General features: G+C 41.9%; 1 protein-coding gene across 8 annotated transcripts in view; it reads left to right on the top strand.

Annotated features, from left to right (window-relative positions):
- Positions 1 to 18,515, top strand: part of CHD7 (chromodomain helicase DNA binding protein 7) — a 140,254-nt gene that overhangs the window by 24,631 nt on the left and 97,108 nt on the right. For all 8 annotated transcript variants that reach the window (XM_083517864.1, XM_083517857.1, XM_083517863.1 and 5 more), the window contains one exon: positions 10,786 to 12,625. In XM_083517864.1, coding sequence (XP_083373990.1) covers positions 10,961 to 12,625 — 1,665 coding nt within the window. In that variant the 5' untranslated portion in view covers positions 10,786 to 10,960. The remainder of the gene's footprint in view (positions 1 to 10,785; positions 12,626 to 18,515) is intronic.

Genomic DNA, 18,515 nt, shown 5'->3' with positions numbered 1-18,515 from the left:
TAGTGCAAGCCTGAACAGTGTGCATGGAGTTCCTGGGCTGCCAAGACAACAACAAAACCCCTCTCAGCTTTTCCAAAAGAAAGCAGAGCAATACATTTGGCACCAGCTTGGCTGCAGTAGTTGCCAGAAGGAGGTGTACAAGGCACCATCCAAGCATCGTAGGGACTCCACTCCAAATTTGTATAGCCTTTTATTCTCCCGAAGATATCCCGCAATGTAGTGGATGTTTTCTCCTCCTAGATGGGTTACTTTCCCAGGTTGATGAGCCCCACCTGCCCCTAACTTCCCTCTACAGCATGTGCACAAACTGCCTTTTTGACAGTTGGAACAGCTATTGGCCTTGTCCGCTCAATCTGCTGGAGACTGTCTTCTCATGCAAGGGAAGTCCCTAACTCACCAAGGGTTTAAAACCCATCGACTACCCTCACTTGGTTTAGCTGGCCAGTCAAAGCTCTTTCCTCCAGCAACCCCAGCCAACAACTGTGTGGCAGAATATCATATTTTAGGGTCAGACTCCCCATCTTTTGGAGATGAAGCCAGTGATTTAGAGGCCCAGAAGCATTTGCACCAGAGGATCCTGCTGTGCCAGTGCTTCTCCAGCCTGAGAAGATTGTTTTGTCTTGTGACTTCAGCTCAGTAACCCTAGTGCAGTCTTCCCCAACCTAGTGACCTCCAGCTGCTTTGAGCTACAGCTTCCATCATGCTGCTTGGGGGCAGCGTTAGAAACTCAGATATATAAGCAAGGCACCAAATGGAACCTTAAAGTCAAGTTACAGTTGCCGAAACAGAATGACTAATTACCATTTTTTGGCAAGACAGCTCTAAAGTTTTAGTTTTCAAATGATAATTGATTATCAGTTAAATACCAGACCACTTCAGATGACAACCTTAAGCTAGGTTAAGAACTTTGAGAACTTAAAGAAGAAAAGTCATTTGACCCAGGGACAGTCCACATATATATTGGCCTATTCCTACCTCTTTTTCCTAATGGTGACACAGATCATTCATAGTGTGAGAATATTTTTCACAACTGTGAACAGGGCAGTGGCATGGGGTATGTGAAGACAAGCTACAACAGTTAACTATAACATTGTTCACCGCTCCTGCTCAGGTTGCACAGAAAACACATTTTAGTTCCTGAAATTCATTCCGATTGTGCAGATAAAATATATCTGATAGAATTCTACAGGATGTGGCATTAGTGTGTGAAAAGAGTCAAGATCCAACGATCCCCAGGCATGCACCTTCAGATGGTTAAGATATCAGGTGCTATACAGGCATCTTCACTTGGTCGCAGGTGGCTGATAGCCAGTTGCCAAATGCATTTGATGCCTGGCTATTTTCAAACACTTCCTGGAGACCTTGGCTCAATCTACTCTACCTTGTCTTTCCTCACTTCACTCTGCCCAAAGCTGAATTGTTACCTTGGGTCACAGACCTCATACTGTTGAGGCCATCACTCAAAGCAGAACACAAAGATATCAAGACCAGGCTGATGTGAATTCTGCAGCAACTGTCTACAGTTGTGAAACACGTATGGAGGGCATGTGAAAGAGGCAGGGGAAGCTGAGGTGGAAAGTGGAATGGAGATCCCTTACAATCTTATTTACAAGGCTGATGCAATGCTTGCTCACAAAGGGATATTATCAAAAAGTTAGGTACCTTGTTTTAGATCTTGAAAACTGTAGGCACCTTGTGGAATGGGGATCAGTGCTGAGTGCAAGAATATTTTCCACCATGTTCTCTTCTGTGTGGGGGAAATAATCCATTTCCATGCATGCTTTTTCATAAATTAATAACATTATACATACGTTACAAGTTAAACTGTGCAGTTCCAAAGTTGTGCTCAACCTTTTCCCAGCGACAGTTCTTAAGTTAGGGAGGTGGGAGGTGGGTGAGAGAGAAGAATTTCACACTGAAGAGTGGGTGGCAATTTCTAAAATAAATAAAATTGTTATTTCACTTGCTCACCTCTTTTGGCACACCAAGATTAAGGTTACAGTTTTCAGTGCCTTCATTTCTTGCCATTAAAATTTAAGCTATTTAAGGAAAGTGTGCTATTGAGTTGTCATTGTTTACAAGCATTGAAAAGGTTTTCTAATACTGTAAATGCTTTGCATTTGTTGGAATAGAATATTCAAACTAAATTAAAAGTTGTTTTCCCCCCCCATTGGAAAAAGTTTTGTGATACTTGTATACCACTTATACTGCAAGTGGGCTAGGCTACTGCAATGTGCTGTATGTGGAGCTACCTTTTTGCCTGGTTTGTGCAAAATGCTGGATTGCTCATGAGCAAGCACGCTCACGGTAGTGTGCACCCCCGTGCACATGCGCTCCCGCCCACCACACTTTGCCCACTGGCTTTTGGACCCATGGTGGCGGGGGGGGGGAGCCATTGCTGCTCACTTGGTCAGTCCCCGCGCAGAGTTAAACCGGCGCACCGTGTTGGTTGCTCTGCACGGGGACTGACTTCCAGGACGCAACCACGGCTTCCTATTGGCTGCAGGAGCTAAACCGGGGCTCCGCGACTGACCGAGTGGGCGGCAAGGGCCGGGGGCCAGTTTAACGACCCCCTCAGGCCGTATCCAGCCCGCCGACTGTAGTTTGACAACCCCTGATGTAGTTGCTAGGGTGCTTATTACACTAGTGTTCAAAGATCTGCACCGGCTGCCTGTTAACCACTGAGCCAGGTACAAGAAATCAATAATTAGTGAGATTTAACTCTGAAACTATAGTAAAGTTACAAAATAAATAGTTTCTGCATTTTTATGTATTCAGGTATTTGAGAGAAGCTATTTGCTAACATGCTAGGTATGTTAAGTGCAAGTTTTTACAGACATATATCATTTTAACTGATTTTCATAGTTATAAGGAAATGATGAATTTTGAAAATGTCAGTACGGAAATTTCACCAGCTGTTATATATATATTTATTTATATATTGCATTAGCCATGTGGCCATAGCATGATATACATTAAAATAACAACATAAAATGGAGGTGGGGAGGTAAAGGTAGATATCGTCCTGGGCGATTACTTAGAGAAAGGAAAAAAAACAAAACTGCTGTGGCTGGAGGAGGACCGTTAAAGGGTCCTTGGGCTCCTCAGATTTGTCCTAGCTCGATTGTCCTTGTATAATAAGGCTACTTGGAATTTCACTCGATTGTGCAGTGTGTCGCCTGCAGCTGTGGTGTTAAGGAATAAGTTAGTGCCGCTTTCCTCTTCATCACACTAAGCAGGAAGTTAGCTGTCATCTCGGTAATCCAACAATCAGAATCCTGCAAAAAGAGGGACACTATCCAAGGCTGGATTGGGAGATGGAACTTATTCACGAGGGGAGTTAAAAACCGAGATCTTTCATCTGTCCAGTTGGGGCAGAAGAGCATTACATGTTCCATAGTCTCTAGGGACGTGTCATTACAGGTGCATGTTCTATTTGCGATGGGAACTCTGGAATAACGACCCGAGAGAACTGCTGTAGGAAAACAATTGAGACGGGCACAGGTAAAGGCCCTTCGCTTAGCCTCCGAAGGAATTGTGAAGCAGTATAGAGGGATCCCTTCAGGGGGTGGAATCAGCTGTTATATAGACAAGATGGACTAGTGGCTTTTTAAAAACAACAACAACCTCTTTTCTGTCTTTTTCAGAAAAATAAATGGATAAGCCTCTGTTTTAGTTAGTTAAAGGATAAGTTGATTCGTAGCACATTTTTTTTAGAAAGTTTAAAAGGGTGAGAAGTTTGCTGCTTAAGATGCGTTGCTGTTAACAGTCTACACACTGTACAAGTTATAACAATATTTTTTAAATAGTATGTATCTCTTCAGCGCACTAAGGTTAACAAACAAACAGGCTATTGCAGACAATTCCATGGAGCTCAAGCTGAATGCTGTTTAAGAATGGGTCAGGTTGTCTTGTATAAGGGCCACAATTCTGGATCTACTTAAATCAACTTTAGCTAAATGAAAACACTTGTGTTTTATCCCCCGCTCCTTTCAGCAAATAGTGTAGAAGATAGGCCTTTAAATATTATGTATCCGAGAGTCTTGGACCAGTCAGTTCTCCCAGATGTTTAAGCATCTGTGTAAACCCATTATCTCGTTCAATTTTGTGTTCACTGTTTAAAACCAGAGTAACACAAGACTGGGGGTTACTTTTGCCGTTAAAAATATACAGTTGTCTTTAAATGGGAAGACAGTGATATAAATCTTTTTCACTTTTATTTCAGGCAGTCTGAACATACATACATACATACATACATACATACATAGTATTATTTTTTTGCAGCCAGATTTTAAGGGGGAAAAATAGTTGTAAATAGAATACACACTTCCATCATGCTTAAATGGTAAGCATGAGCTCTCAGATACTTCAAAGTGCAAAAAATCACATTTTCTTATCTAAACTTTATGCCTCCTTTGGGATGTTTGAATTTGGTATAGATCCATGCAATTTCGTACTCACTATTTTTCCTCTGTGTGTAGTGTTTACTTCAGGTGGCCACTTAAATATGTTATTTGTTTAGAACATTTACACTTCACATACTAATTGAAGTTATTGCAGTGGCTTACAAGATATCTGAATACTGTAAAACAAGTGAGTTATTAGGGATGGGCAAAGATGTACACACGTCCTCAAGGCCAAACTACATATGATATTGATCATGGTGGTTCCCCTCAAGTGCAGGGTTTTTCTTGCAGAAGTGGCCAGCTGTCTGGATTTGAACCCGGGTGTGAGAGTTGGGTGGCTTTAGGCCTTTGTACCTTGTTGTGAACCCTATCTAAATCATCTCCCCATCACTCTTGGCTCTTGGTGTTTCTGCAGTAAAAATTATGTTTAGACGTGCAAGCAACGTGATTAACATCATGTGTAGGTTGGCTCTCAGATGTTCCAGCTGATACTCTGCTTCCCATGACTGTTTATTACAATTTTTTTATATCCGTCCTTTCAGGGTACAAATCCTTCCAATCCCCTTTACATGTAACATTAAATTGCATTGAAAAAATCCACAATAAACAATACTGTAATAGCTTCTTTCCCACAGGACAGTTGGTGGTAGAAAGATGTGTGAATGTCTACTCAAGTGTCCCACAGGGTCCAGCAGGGCTTTCTCCCAGGAAGCTAAGTAGAGAATTGCAGCCACAATGTCAGGGGGAGGTCGGGGAGAAAATGGTCTGGTGGATCAGCAAGATACTAGTCTGTAACAGAGTGGGACATCTTCACCCAGGCTACTACTTCTGCTATGTCTTGCGGTTTCTGGCTCCAGATGGAAGAGACACTGAAAGCAAAGGTGTTGACAAGTTTCCCCCAGATGTTACAAACACGTATTACCACACATGCTTCAGCATTGTACATAGACCTGTATAGACAGCCCCCATTATGCTTTTTTCTTGCCTTAAAGGTATTGGGGGGCAGTGGCATATATACATGTGCAAATGCAAATGTGCAAATATATACATGTTCAAATGCACACGGCTGGATAGCTGGGGCCAGTAACAATTCCCAGAAGAATTTTACTGAAATTTTATTGAAGTTACTCTTAAATTTATTAAATAATTAGATTATCACATACATAAATTCTGGTCTCTTCACATTTTCAAACTTCCACTTCTCCTGTTACTGATCGTTTTTCTTATTTGTGTATGTACTATGACCTGATTCTGTTTCTGAGCCCAATTTAAAGTTCAAGTTAAAGCTCTAAACAGCTTGGGACCCAGAGAATCTTTGAAATTACTCTCCCAAAGATTACCCAAACCTCTTGGAAGCCTGCTGTGGGTGCTGCTGCTGAATAAAGTGAGACAGGTAACTTAACTACCTGGGAGAACCTTCCCAGAGAGGCTTGTCTCATACCAGCTTTGTGATCTTTCTGTTCACCCAGGCCTGTTAAATAGTTTAGGTCAGGGTAGCCAACATGGTGCCCTGTAGATGTTGTTCAACTGCAACCCTAATTAGACCCAGGCAGTGTGGACAATGGTCAGGGTTGGTAGGAATTGCAGTCAACACATCTGGAGAGCACCACATTGCTTACTCCAGTTTAGGTAATCTTGGACCCCATATTTTAAATTTGATTTTAATTTTAATTTTGGGGGTTCGGCAAGATATGGGTTCTTGTATTTACGCAGTCTTCTACCACTTTTAATATTTTTAAAAACATGTATTTTGTAAGCTGTCTAAAGAATGCTATGCTAGGGGGTAAATAAATTCTTTAGTTTCTTGTACTGATCCATGTTCTCATACTTATCAGTTGAGCTCCGCATTTGTTTAGACTCTGTTCAGTATGCAGTTCCAGAGGTTAGCTTTCAGAGAGAGATGAAAGTCAGGAGGCAATACTTGGCTCTTATTTGCAAGACTTTAAAGAAAATCTACAAGCCATGATGTATAAACTTAAAGAGGACAAAGATAAAGGAAAAAATATTCATTATTGGATTCAAACACTGCATTCTTTGTGATTCTATATATTGAACTGTCTGGCTGGACTGAGAACTGGGGATAAAGCATAAGGTTGGGTCTTGCCAGTGTGGTGTAGTGGTTAAGAGCAGTAGTCTCGTAATCTGGTGAACCGGGTTCGCTTCCCCGCTCCTCCACATGCAGCTGCTGGGTGACCTTGGGCCAGTCACACTTCTTTGAAGTCTCTCAGCCCCACTCACCTCACAGAGTGTTTGTTGTGGGGGAGGAAGGGAAAGGAGAATGTTAGCCACTTTGAGACTCTTTAGGGCAGTGATAAAGCGGGATATCAAATCCAAACTTTTCTTCTTCTCTTCCTGAATAGTTGCTGAATGGCTTTGCTCAGTATCACCACACAGCCTATAGAGAATGTTATTCATAGGTTTGAAGAGTATTGTACGTAAATATACAAACAATGCCCAACTCGATAATGCTGATTACACTGGAAATCCCACCCCAGGAGTCCACTAGATCCTGCATTTGCTTTTCTTATAGAAAACAATGTATGCTTACCTCGTTCCAAAATCTTTTGTTGTCATCTGTTAGCTTTTAAACTGGTGATGGTTTTGTAATATTTGATTATAGATTGTGCTGGATTGTATTTGTTTGGTTTTCATAATTTGTTACCTATTTTTGACCTGTGTTTTAAAGAGATGTAGGTAAGAAATATCAATTTTAGGTTAGTATTTCCAGCAGATACAAGTCAACAACCTCTGAAAGCTCTCAAGTGGGTTTTGAAGACAACAGTCATCTCCTGTTCTTAATCACTCTCCTCTAGAGGTTCCACTTTGCTCGCATGGCTTATAGGTCTATCACTTTGTGTTATCCACAAATCTGTCTTTTTAAAGCCATCTAAGCTGTGCTTCTGAATACCATAAAACTCAGCATTTATATAGCACTTTGAATGTTATAAAGTGCTTCATAAACATTATTAAGTAATCCTTTCAGTATCTCTGTCAGAGAGGTCACTATAACTATACAAGTGAGACATGTAATAAAATGTTGCTTTGTATTCCCACCCTAGGAAAACTCTTGTTCTAGTCAGGCTGGAGCCCTTTGGTGCTGTTCAGGGCTTTTGGGGTGTGGAGGTGGGGAAAGGGAAAAGGACCCACACTTCTAGGCCTTCCCCAGCTGTCCTTTGTAATGCTTGATAGCTCAAGTTTGGGGCTAACTGCCAGTCCCAAACCTGAGCCTTCACCCTCTCCCTCCCTCCTCCATTTCCCTAGAAGCTAGAGGTCCACTTCCTTCCTTTATCTGAGATCCCAGGAGAACCGCCAAGCAGTCTGCTCAGTCTTCCTCTTTCACATCAGGGTCCAAACGAGCATCTGGAATGACATTTATTTCCAGTTGGGCTGGGCAGTGTTTGCTTTCCAACATCGTAATATATCGCCAGCTAAACCTGATATAGTATGATGTCAGAAAGAAGGAAAGAAGGTGGGGAGGAAGAAAGCAGTTGCTGGCCATACAGATAATTGGCGTCACCCTGCACAGCTTCTGCCGCTTCCTGGTGAGGCCAGGTGGGCGGCGCTACCCTAGGCAGAGTGCATCAGCTGGGGCACCACATGGCATGGCACGGCACCTCATGCAAACGTGGAGCCCCGGAGCACTGCCAGCATCCCCAGAGCTGCCAGTCACAGCTCACCCTGTCAATAGCCTCTTGCTGCGCAAGCTGCGGCTCCTGGGAGCCACCATTCCGCTCAGCAGTGGGGGCACTAACAAAACATGTTCTGCTCAGGCTCTGTTCTGCTCAGCGATCAGTGCAAGAAGGAAGGGAGGAGGCAGCCCACCAGCTCTCATGTCGCCAGAGAAATAAGTGAAGGCGCTGGCTGTAAGGCAGGCAAGCCCCATTCGCATCTCAGCCTACCGAGGTTGGCGGCTGGGCTGCGGAGGAAGGGAGTGGGTGAGCAACAGGTGGCCTGAGTGAAGTGTCAGGAGCGAGCGGGAATTCGTGATTGCCTTCTCCAGAATTCGGAAATCTCTCACAATTTCAACTTTAAACTGGTTTCAGGCAATATTTATATCCCCCGGCTTTAATTTCCAGTTTGTCCGTTCTTTTTAGTGGGTATTTCTTTAAATGGAGGGTTTTCCTTATCTGTGGGTTTATCTGTTTTATGCTGTGTTGTTAATGGCTTCCTTAGGCCTAGGTGGTGTTGAGGTGATAAAACCGGCAACTAAATTGTACCTCTTCAGGTTGTGGGCTGGAATTTATTTAGTTAGGAAAGTTATTCTCTCGTTCTAGTTATTCTATCATTCAACATTGGACTCCAAGTCAGGTTGCAAGTGTATAAATATAATATATCATAACACACAAGAGGCGCACATAAAGCCAGTACTCAAATCAGTTAAAAATCATAAAACTAGCAAATGCCATGGATCAGCTTTCAACTGATGCCCTAAGGATAACACTGTTTCCAGCAGCCATGTTTGTGAGAGAAGGACAATCCCCTTTAGGATCACCACCTCTGAGAGAGACTGTTCTCATATCACCACATAATACACCAGCTCTGATGTAAGAGGTTGCATTGAGTAAATAAAGTTAAAGCTTTGAAGCTGCAAAGCTTGCCCAATATTGCACTTGCAGTTGTTACCCATTCATTGCTACTAATGAGCTTATGATAAAGAAAAGTTTCTTAAGGTAAAGTCCACAGCACTGAATTTTTCACCTCAGTCAGTATTGTACCATTAAATTCAGAAGGTTTTTTTTAAAAAATACGCAATTAGCTTTTTATTTGCTTGCTTGTTCTTTTTTTTAAAAAACAACTTGTAAGATGTAGTACAAATCAAGTTGGAAATCTTGATGACATCTAGGCGTTCAGTGAAACTTGATTACTTGTTTTAAACATTTCTACATTGGTTACTCGTAATTACCCCCATTTTTGCCAGGGAGTTTAGAAATTACGTTCTTCATTTAAAAAATTGTTTGCAGAATAAACTAGTCTGATTCCTGGGTGCCGTCTTCCCTGTCCCCATAAGCATATTGGCTGTATATGTCTTCTATGACCGTAACAATTCTTTATTAAATAATCAAATAATCTGGTACTAATCAGGAAGTTTCCAGTTTGAATTTCACTACTGCCATGAACTTGCTAGGTAGCTTTGGGCAAGCCATATGTTCTCAGCCTTGGTTACCTTGTCTGCAATATGGCAGATAATACTGACTTCGCTTTACAGGGTTGTTGTAAGGATTATGTCTATGGTAATACAAGTAAACACTTGAAAGCAGTAGCTGGTATCCAGTGTCCTCCGTATGCTAGCACAAGATCTATTGCATTAGTGGGTGGTTGAGCTTTAACAGAGGAATCCAGTGCAGCACTTGCACTAGTGGAAACTCGCCGTGCAACAGATTGTGCAGTCCATTGTGCCACAGAGTTACCAACAACTTCTTTATGCATTCTGGTGTGCATCAGTGTTCTGCTGGTGCAACCTTTTCACCAGCAGAGCCAATGTATTCATAGAATCTTTGAGTTGGAAGGGACCCAAGGGTCATCTAGTCCAGCCCCCTGCAATGCAGGAATCTCAGCTAAAGCATCCATGACAGATGGCCACCCAACCTCTGCTTAAAAACCACTGAGGAGGAAGGAGAGTCCACCACCTCTTGTGGGAGTCTGTTCCACTGTCAAACAGCTATTACTGTCAGAAAGTTTTTCCATATGTTTAATCATAATCTCCTTTCTTCTAACTTGAATATTGTTTGGTGACTTAACTTAGTGCTTCATTGGATACAAATGTTAAGAATTAAGCCTGAATGTTGCATTAATACAGAACTCAATATCCTGTTTGCAACTTCATTGCGTATCGAGTGTGCCTTATAATTTATTTAAATGTGTAGTTAGTTAACTGAGCAACAGGATTTTGTGACTACTAGAAGAAATTAACCTTAAGAGCTAGGCATATAACTGACGTAGCTTATTGTAGTTCTTGCTGCTGCTTGCTCACTCATCTGATTACTCTGCTCAGGGGAATAAGGTTAAGGACATGCTGTTGGTAAGTAGAGCATTTTCAGGGTTTTAGTTCAGCAGATGGGCTGTTTGGCTATATTCATACATTTGACTGCCTGCTGTGGCAGCTGCCTCAGCTGCCTGTTGTGTTCTTTTGTTCTGTTCTATCCAGGAATGGAACACAAGGAAGTGTAGTGAATGGATTAATTTAAGGTTACTGTTTCCTGGCTTTCTAGTTTCTTATCATAATCAAGCTTCATATGAGGTTTTTTTAATGAAATATTAAAAGCTCAGGATTTGTAAAGGCTTCATTTAGAATTGCAGAAAGCTGTAGTGTGTTTAAATACAACTTCTGTTTTTACTTTCAACCTGATTTTTAAAAATTCTTTCTCTTCTTTTTTTTTAGGACTCGTAACACAAATTTGCCTGACACTCTGTGGTCCAAAAGAATTAAGGAAATATGGAATGACATGAAGGCGATTAGTTGAGGATTAAAGGCTTTGAAGACAAACACCTCAGTGAGGTGAAGCACGAACTAGTATTCTAGTTGTGGCTGTGAGACGCTGCGTGCTGGAACAAAGATGGCAGATCCAGGAATGATGAGCCTGTTTGGAGAAGATGGGAATATTTTCAGTGAAGGACTGGAGGGCTTGGGTGAATGTGGATACCCCGAAAATGCAGTAAACGCTATGGGGCAACAAATGCCTATTGATCAAGGATTTGCCTCATTGCAATCACCCCTTCACCATCCTCCTAACAGTCAAAATCAAGCAAAGTTGACCCACTTTGATCATTATAATCAGTATGAACAGCAGAAAATGCATCTGATGGATCAGCCCAACAGAATGATGAGTAATGCCCCAGGGAATGGTATAGCATCTCCTCACTCACAGTATCATAATCCTCCAGTTCCTCACGGTGGGAGTACCGGTAGCCAAATGGGTGTCTATCCTGGTATGCAGAATGAAAGGCATGCACAACCCTTTGTAGATGGTAGTTCTATGTGGGGGCCAAGGGCAGTTCAAGTGCCAGACCAGATAAGAGCACCATACCAGCAGCAGCAACCACCACCCACTCAGCCGCCGCCACCAGCACCATCAGGACCACCTGGACAGGGACATCCTCAGCACATGCAGCCAATGGGAAATTATATGGCTCGTGGTGACTTTTCAATGCAACAGCATGGTCAGCCACAACAGCAGAGGATAAACCAGTTTTCTCAAAGCCAGGAAGGTCTTAATCAGGGAAATCCTTTCATTGCCACCTCAGGACCTGGCCACATGTCTCATGTGCCCCAACAGAATCCAAGCATGGGCCCTTCTTTACGACATTCAGTGCAGCAATTTCATCACCACCCTCCCACTGCTCTCCATGGAGAATCAGTAGCCCATGGTCCCAGATTCTCCCCTAACCCTCCTCAGCAGGGTGCTGTTAGGCCACAAACACTTAATTTTAGTTCTCGGGGCCAGACAGTACCTTCACCTACTATAAACAACTCAGGGCAGTATTCTCGTTATCCTTACAGTAACCTTAATCAGGGATTAGTAAACAATACAGGGATGAATCAGAATTTAGGCCTTACAAATAACACTCCAATGAATCAGTCTGTACCTAGGTACCCAAATGCCGTAGGGTTTCCATCTAACAGTGGTCAAGGACTAATGCACCAGCAGCCCCTTCACCCTAGTGGCTCACTTAACCAAATGAACACACAAACTATGCACCCTTCACAGCCTCAGGGAACCTATGCTTCTCCACCTCCCATGTCACCCATGAAAGCAATGAGTAATCCAGCAGGTACACCTCCACCACAGGTTAGGCCTGGTAGTGCTGGAATACCAATGGAAGTTGGCAGTTATCCAAATATGCCCCATCCTCAGCCATCTCACCAGCCGCCTGGTGCCATGGGAATTGGACAGAGGAGTATGGGCCCTCGGAATATACAACAGAATCGGCCGTTCATGGGCATGTCTTCAGCCCCACGGGAAATGGGGGGCCACATGAGACCAAATGGCTGTCCAGGTGTTGGCCTTGCTGATCCACAAGCAATACAAGAACGATTAATATCTGGCCAGCAGCATCCCAGTCAGTCATCTTTTCAGCAGCAGATGCCAACCTGTCCTCCCATGCCACCTCACCCAGGCATTCACCACCAGTCTTCACCACCACCACATCCTCACCATCAGCCTTGGGCGCAGCTTCACCAGTCACCGCAGAACACACCACAAAAAGTGCCTGTCCTTCAGGTAGGTAACATGCTATTGGAAGTGTAATTATCTTAGGTATTTTTATTTTAAGCAGTTTTATATTGATCCTTTTCTATATTTATGGATATATGGCTATCCTGTTTTGCTTGTGGTAACTAAATTAGATAGCTATCATCTCCAGATGACTTCACTCTCTCTGTTAGTTGATTTGTTAGTGTTTTTAAGAATCAGTTCTTTTTTATTTTCTTAAAGATTATTTTATGCTGCACTCTATCCTGGTATCAGTAATGATGGAGGGTGGGATATAAATAATTTTAAATAAATAAAATTAATGTATTCACTGAAATGCTTTGGTTCTAAATAGAATCTTTGGAACCATCTTTGGGGCTAATTGCTTCATGTTTAAAAATGTATCTTAAATTGGGGCCCTGTAATTAAATATAATTATATTTTTCTGGAAACCAAGGAAAAGTCAAGGTGAAGGAATAGTTAGATGTTCCCCTGGAAATAAGTTTACAGTACAATTGGAGAACAATAGATCTGGTATTTCCTGTTGACTGCATGTTAATTTTAGTGTAAGAGAGATGGCAAGACCAGGTCTCAGGTTTGGGAAAAAGGTTTGTCTTGGATTAGAGAAATGATTTATTTGTTTGCTCCCTCTTTCTTCCAGTAATAGCAAAGGTTTAACACTCTGACCGTATTTTTCTCACTGTTAATAATGAAGTAGAAACAAAACTGAGCAAACTGTCATTTTACCCTTCTGTCTGGAATGGATATGAAAGGACATTAGTGCTTGCTTAAAATAAAATTGCTGTGGTCAGAATCTGGGCTGTCAGTGGAGTTTTTGTTTAATCTCATATATAGAAAACACACAAAAGAAGGGGCAATATGATAAACCAATTTTACCCCCTTCATATTCTAAAAGCTGCACTGTAGTCATTATTAACTTGTCTGACTTTTGCTTTGTTTGTGAAACAACAAGGAATAAAAAAGTTTCTCTTACAGACATGTATGCCATCTTTTGGGATTTCCAAGAGTAGCAAACCTTTCCTGCTTGTGAGATTAATAATTGAAAAAGTTCCGAACAGTTTGTGCTCTCACCACCCAGACTGTAAAATGTTTTAGGTGCTTTGAACTTTTTCTTGGTAGGATAGTTTTTTTTCTTTTCTTATTGTATTACTGAGGACTAATGTGGTGAAAAGTTCAGTTTATTGCAGTTTTAATCAACAAAGACAGCTATATTCAGAACCGATTTTCACAAAAATGGCCAAAGATGTATTAAATGCAAAGTCTCATGAGAATAACACTTTCTACTAGAGATGGAAACTTTTATGTAGCTGGAGAAACATGTCTTTTGAAATCAAGATAGAAGGTCATTGACCTTTGTATGACTTGAAATGAATGACCTGTGGACATGAAAGATACGGTGTGTGTTTTGTATAAATGGAATGGAAATATTTTTAGTAAGCTTCTGCTGAAGGACCACCAATTTGTTTTATTCCAATTATAGTTTTCAGACTTAGAGACCAAATTGTCGATTAATTCTATACTTTGGGTTAACAAACCACTCATTTTACAAGTTAAATATAGCAATTTCATCCATCAGTTGACTGTCTAATTTACTTTGTTCAAATGTGCCACCAGACATTGTGAAATATGTACAGGTTGGTGGATTTGAAACATCCCCCCCCCCCGGCATTTGATGGCCTTGGCAGATAAATTCTGTATCAGTGTGGGCTAGGGACTACATAAAACTGCTCACACCACACCCTTTAATTCACTGTGGTCTTTTGGTGGTGGTGGTCAGCATGCCAGACATCTTGCTATCATTTTATCCTGTTTCCAACTGAGGTCAGCAATGCATTCATCAGTGAAAGGCCTATAACGGTGATAAATCACATATCGTCATGCAAAACTGCCAGGCACATTTCCATTGCTTTGAGTTCTTTTGCTGTGAAAGAGAAATAAAAGCCAGGTTTCATTCCACCATGTTGCAAAATTTCTAAGCAGGCACATAGGATTGTGTGGATTCATTGATAAAATAAATATAATATTAACTGTTGTAAATTCAAATTATAGAGTTTAATTTCTGTAATGAAGACATTCATAAAAATGTGAATTGAAAAATTTCCCTTTTCACATATTATTCAAATTTTCATTGGAAAAAATTCAGTTTGCACAGGATGGGGAACCTCTGGCTCCTTGGATGCTATGGGATTCTTAACTTCTACCAGTTTCAACCAGCATGGCCGGGGTCCGGGATGGTGGGAGTTTTAGTTAGATGACTTTTAGAGGACTGCTATAGAGATAAATAGGTACTGCTCTGGCGGGAAGGTAAACGGTGTTTCCGTGCGCTGCTCTGGTTCACCAGAAGCAGCTTAGTCATGCTGGCCACATGACCCGGAAGCTGTACGCCAGCTCCCTCGGCCAATAAAGCAAGATGAGCGCCGCCACCCCAAAGTCGTCTGTGACTGGACCTAATGGTCAGGGGTCCCTTTACCTTTACTATAGAGTGATCTAATTTTGCATGCTTATTTTACTTGTATTTAGTAAACAAAAGCTGCCAAGCTTTGCAGCTGCCAAGCTTGCCCAGTATTGTATTTGAAATTGGTATTTGTTCATTAATGATAGGTGACTTCAGTTACCCTCACATGGGCTGGCTACACATGTGTTCCAATCACAACAAAAATGTAAACATTTCTGGATTTTCGTAAGGGATTATTCTCTGAAACAGTTGGCCATGGAACTGGCCAGAGGGCTGGTGACCCTGAATTTAATCTTAAGTGGTGCCCAGGATGTAGCGTGAGGTGTAGTGTTAAAAAGGAAGGTGAAAGGCAAAGTCAAAAGGGTCAAATTTCCCAAATGCTTAGGAGTTGTTTAAAACCACAATATTAGAAGTTCAGCTAGAATCTATACTGTAGATAAAGAAAGATAACCACCAGGGCCAAGAGGATGCCAGCGTGGTCAACCGTGTGTCTGCTTCAAGTAACACTTAGCTGAATAGTAGGGCTGGCAGTAACTGGTTTTCAATATCGCAATATATCACCAACTAAACATAGGAATATACTAATATATCACAATGTCTGAAATAAGGATGTAGCTATGTAGAGGCATTGCCTGGCTTCACGGTTTTTCCAGCATCATTATTTTTGCATATGTGCTTGTGCGCCTGTGCACACACACACCATGTCTTGCAGGTTTACCTTGTGGGATTCAGTACACCATACTCACATTGGCCATAATGGCTTCCTCAACATCCAGCAAGGTTTAAGTGTCCTCTACCTCAACTTTTGATGCCTGAAGGGGGCTCTCCAACAGTAACCTCACCTTACTATGGTAGTACAGTCATGCCTTGGTTGTTGAACACCTTGGTACTCAGACGTTTTGGCTCCCAAACGCTGCAAACCCAGAAGTGCGTGTTTCGGTTTGCGAACTTTTTCCGGAAGCTGAAAATCCGATGCGGCTTCCGTGGCTTCCGATTGACTGCAGGAAGCTCCTGCAGCCAATCAGAAGCTGAACCTTGGTTTTCAAACCATTTCAGGAGTCAAACAGACTCCCGGAACTGATTAAGTTTGACAACCAAGGTATGACTGTAGTTAATATTATTAGTGCTGCCTGTCCTTGGGACATGTAGGCAGTAATCAGCCAGTTTACAGTGGGAATGTCTTTTCTGTAAGGATGAGGGCATACACTGGAAACATGTTTATCATCAGTACACAGGCAGTTTTGTGGAAGATCTTATAAACTGTGGATTTACCTACTTTGAAGATGGTGTTGAGAGCCAGTTAACCTACTGTCAGGTTGGGGTGGTGGTTGTTCGTGAGTAACCAGGCAGGACTCCGACCTGTCTTTTACAGGTTTTATTGGTGCAAACTATTGACAGTGCAGAACCCCACAATTCATGTCCGTCTTAGTCACTTGCAGAATCCTGGAGTGGCCCCTTCTGGTTTCTTCCCCAACATAAGGACTTAGACACCCCAAATCTCCGCCTCCCCTCCTTACGTTTCACCCCTCTGCACAAGCTGGACGACAGAAACGGCATGTCTGTTTCCTGGCCGGCCAGGCTAGGTGAGGCACTTGGGCTCTCAGTAGCATCTTCGAGCCCTCCCCTCGCTTGGCTACCCCCTCCCCCCTCTGCTCCACTGGAGGTGTGGCTTTCCCCACAGCTGGATGAGGTGCTGCTCCTCAGCAGCTTCGGAGGCTCTATGTATTCACCTGCCCCCCTCCCCTGTTCCGATGGGAGTCCCCTGACACCTACATTGAAGTCCTCCTTGTGCAGGATCAACATGAGTCTTCTTCCAGGACACTGCATTATCTTAGGTTGTGCTTGACATTCGGAAACGCATTCTGAATGTGCATCGTTCTCAGGAGGATCCATTTCCGCATGGACTTGCCAACTTCAGCATTCAGCTGAGACGGTAGCAATCGCAACAATCACCCTTTCAACCTCCAGTGCACGTTGTAATCATAAACCCCAAAGAAATGGGTTGTAGCTAACAAGAAATTCTCTTTCTGAGCAGAGGATGGTGTCAACTTCTCTAAAACAACCTCTGAACATTGGACTGCATGAAGGTACATATGGACTGCATGTGGATATCCATCTTCTCTTCCATTTCATTTGCTAGGACTTGAGCATCTGCCACCCTTTTGTCACAGTTTGGTGTAGGTTCTTTTTAGAAGTGTAAGTCTATGCTATTTCTAAGATAGTGTTTCATTATGTGAACAGGTTATGGGGATTGTGTCAAAAGTTTCATGGAAAGGGTAAATTTTTGAGGAGGGATCTGAAGCAAGCAAGGTCTTGTTAAATCATGGGCAACTAATCTTTTACCATCCATTTATTATTGGACTCCCAACAGCATTGCTAATGGTCAGGAAAGTGAGTGTCTTAGTCTAACAATGCCTGGTGGGTCATAGGTTAGCCATATGTCAAAACATATGCAAATTAAAATTAATCTCTTCATCCAAGAATTGGAAAATAGGCAATGAGCAGTATTTTTTTTAAAAAGGGATGTGACTAATTTCTTTCCCAGATTAACTGGAAGAGCACACTATTAAAGTGATAATTGTTAAGTAAATAGAAGTACAAGCTTTTATGAAGTTGAAGGTAGGAGTAAACAGACATCTTTTACTTTGAGGGAAGTCTTATTAAAGAGCACTTCCTCCAAATATCTGCATTGGATTCGTGATATTTAATGTTCACAAATAACCTGAAATCAGGAGTGAGATGTGAGTTAGCCAATTTGAGTGTGACATCAAGTTATTCAGGGTAGTGACAGGTTTGGAAGGACTTGAATACTAATAGGCAGATTAAAATATGTTAAATAAAATAAAGGATTTTTCCAAACTGAGTGAATTGCACCTACATAACAGTAAAGTTTAATGTAAATAAATAGAGTGTAAATAAGTGAGACATGTTATTTAGGCAATACTGATATGGCCTCATATCCTGTGATAAGTTCCATCTTCAACATTTGGAGCTAGATGGCTGTTGTTGGTGGTTTGCTGAACTTAATTCCTGATTTCTCCACTGGAATATACACATGGAATCTATAAACCTGTCATTTCACTTTATAAGCACCCAACTGGGTTGTGTTCAGACTGTATTTTGGGAAACATTGGCCTCTACATTCTTCAGTGAGAAGATAAGTAATGGAGGATACACTTCTTTGAAATTTAGCTTTCCATTCATTACCTAACTTTCTGTGCAATATGCAGGCAAAGGGAAGTATGAAGTATGTTTTAGGAAATGTTCTCAGTTCATGTGGGGTGATGGCAAGCTACAACAGGTTAGGTCAGAACTCTGCATGAAATGAGTGCAGCCACACCCCAAAATCATCTGCATCACTGTTGTGCAGGGTTCTTTGACAGGCAAGTTGATGTGAAAAGGCAGAAAGCTTGAGCACTGCTGCCTTAAAACTAGTGCATAATT

The sequence above is a fragment of the Podarcis liolepis genome (genome assembly GCF_965112155.1).
Source record: "Podarcis liolepis genome assembly, chromosome: 8".
In the NCBI taxonomy this organism is placed as follows: Eukaryota; Metazoa; Chordata; class Lepidosauria; order Squamata; family Lacertidae; genus Podarcis; species Podarcis liolepis.
Note: the sequence above shows the minus strand (reverse complement) of the source record. Positions and strands in the feature narration are given on the sequence as shown.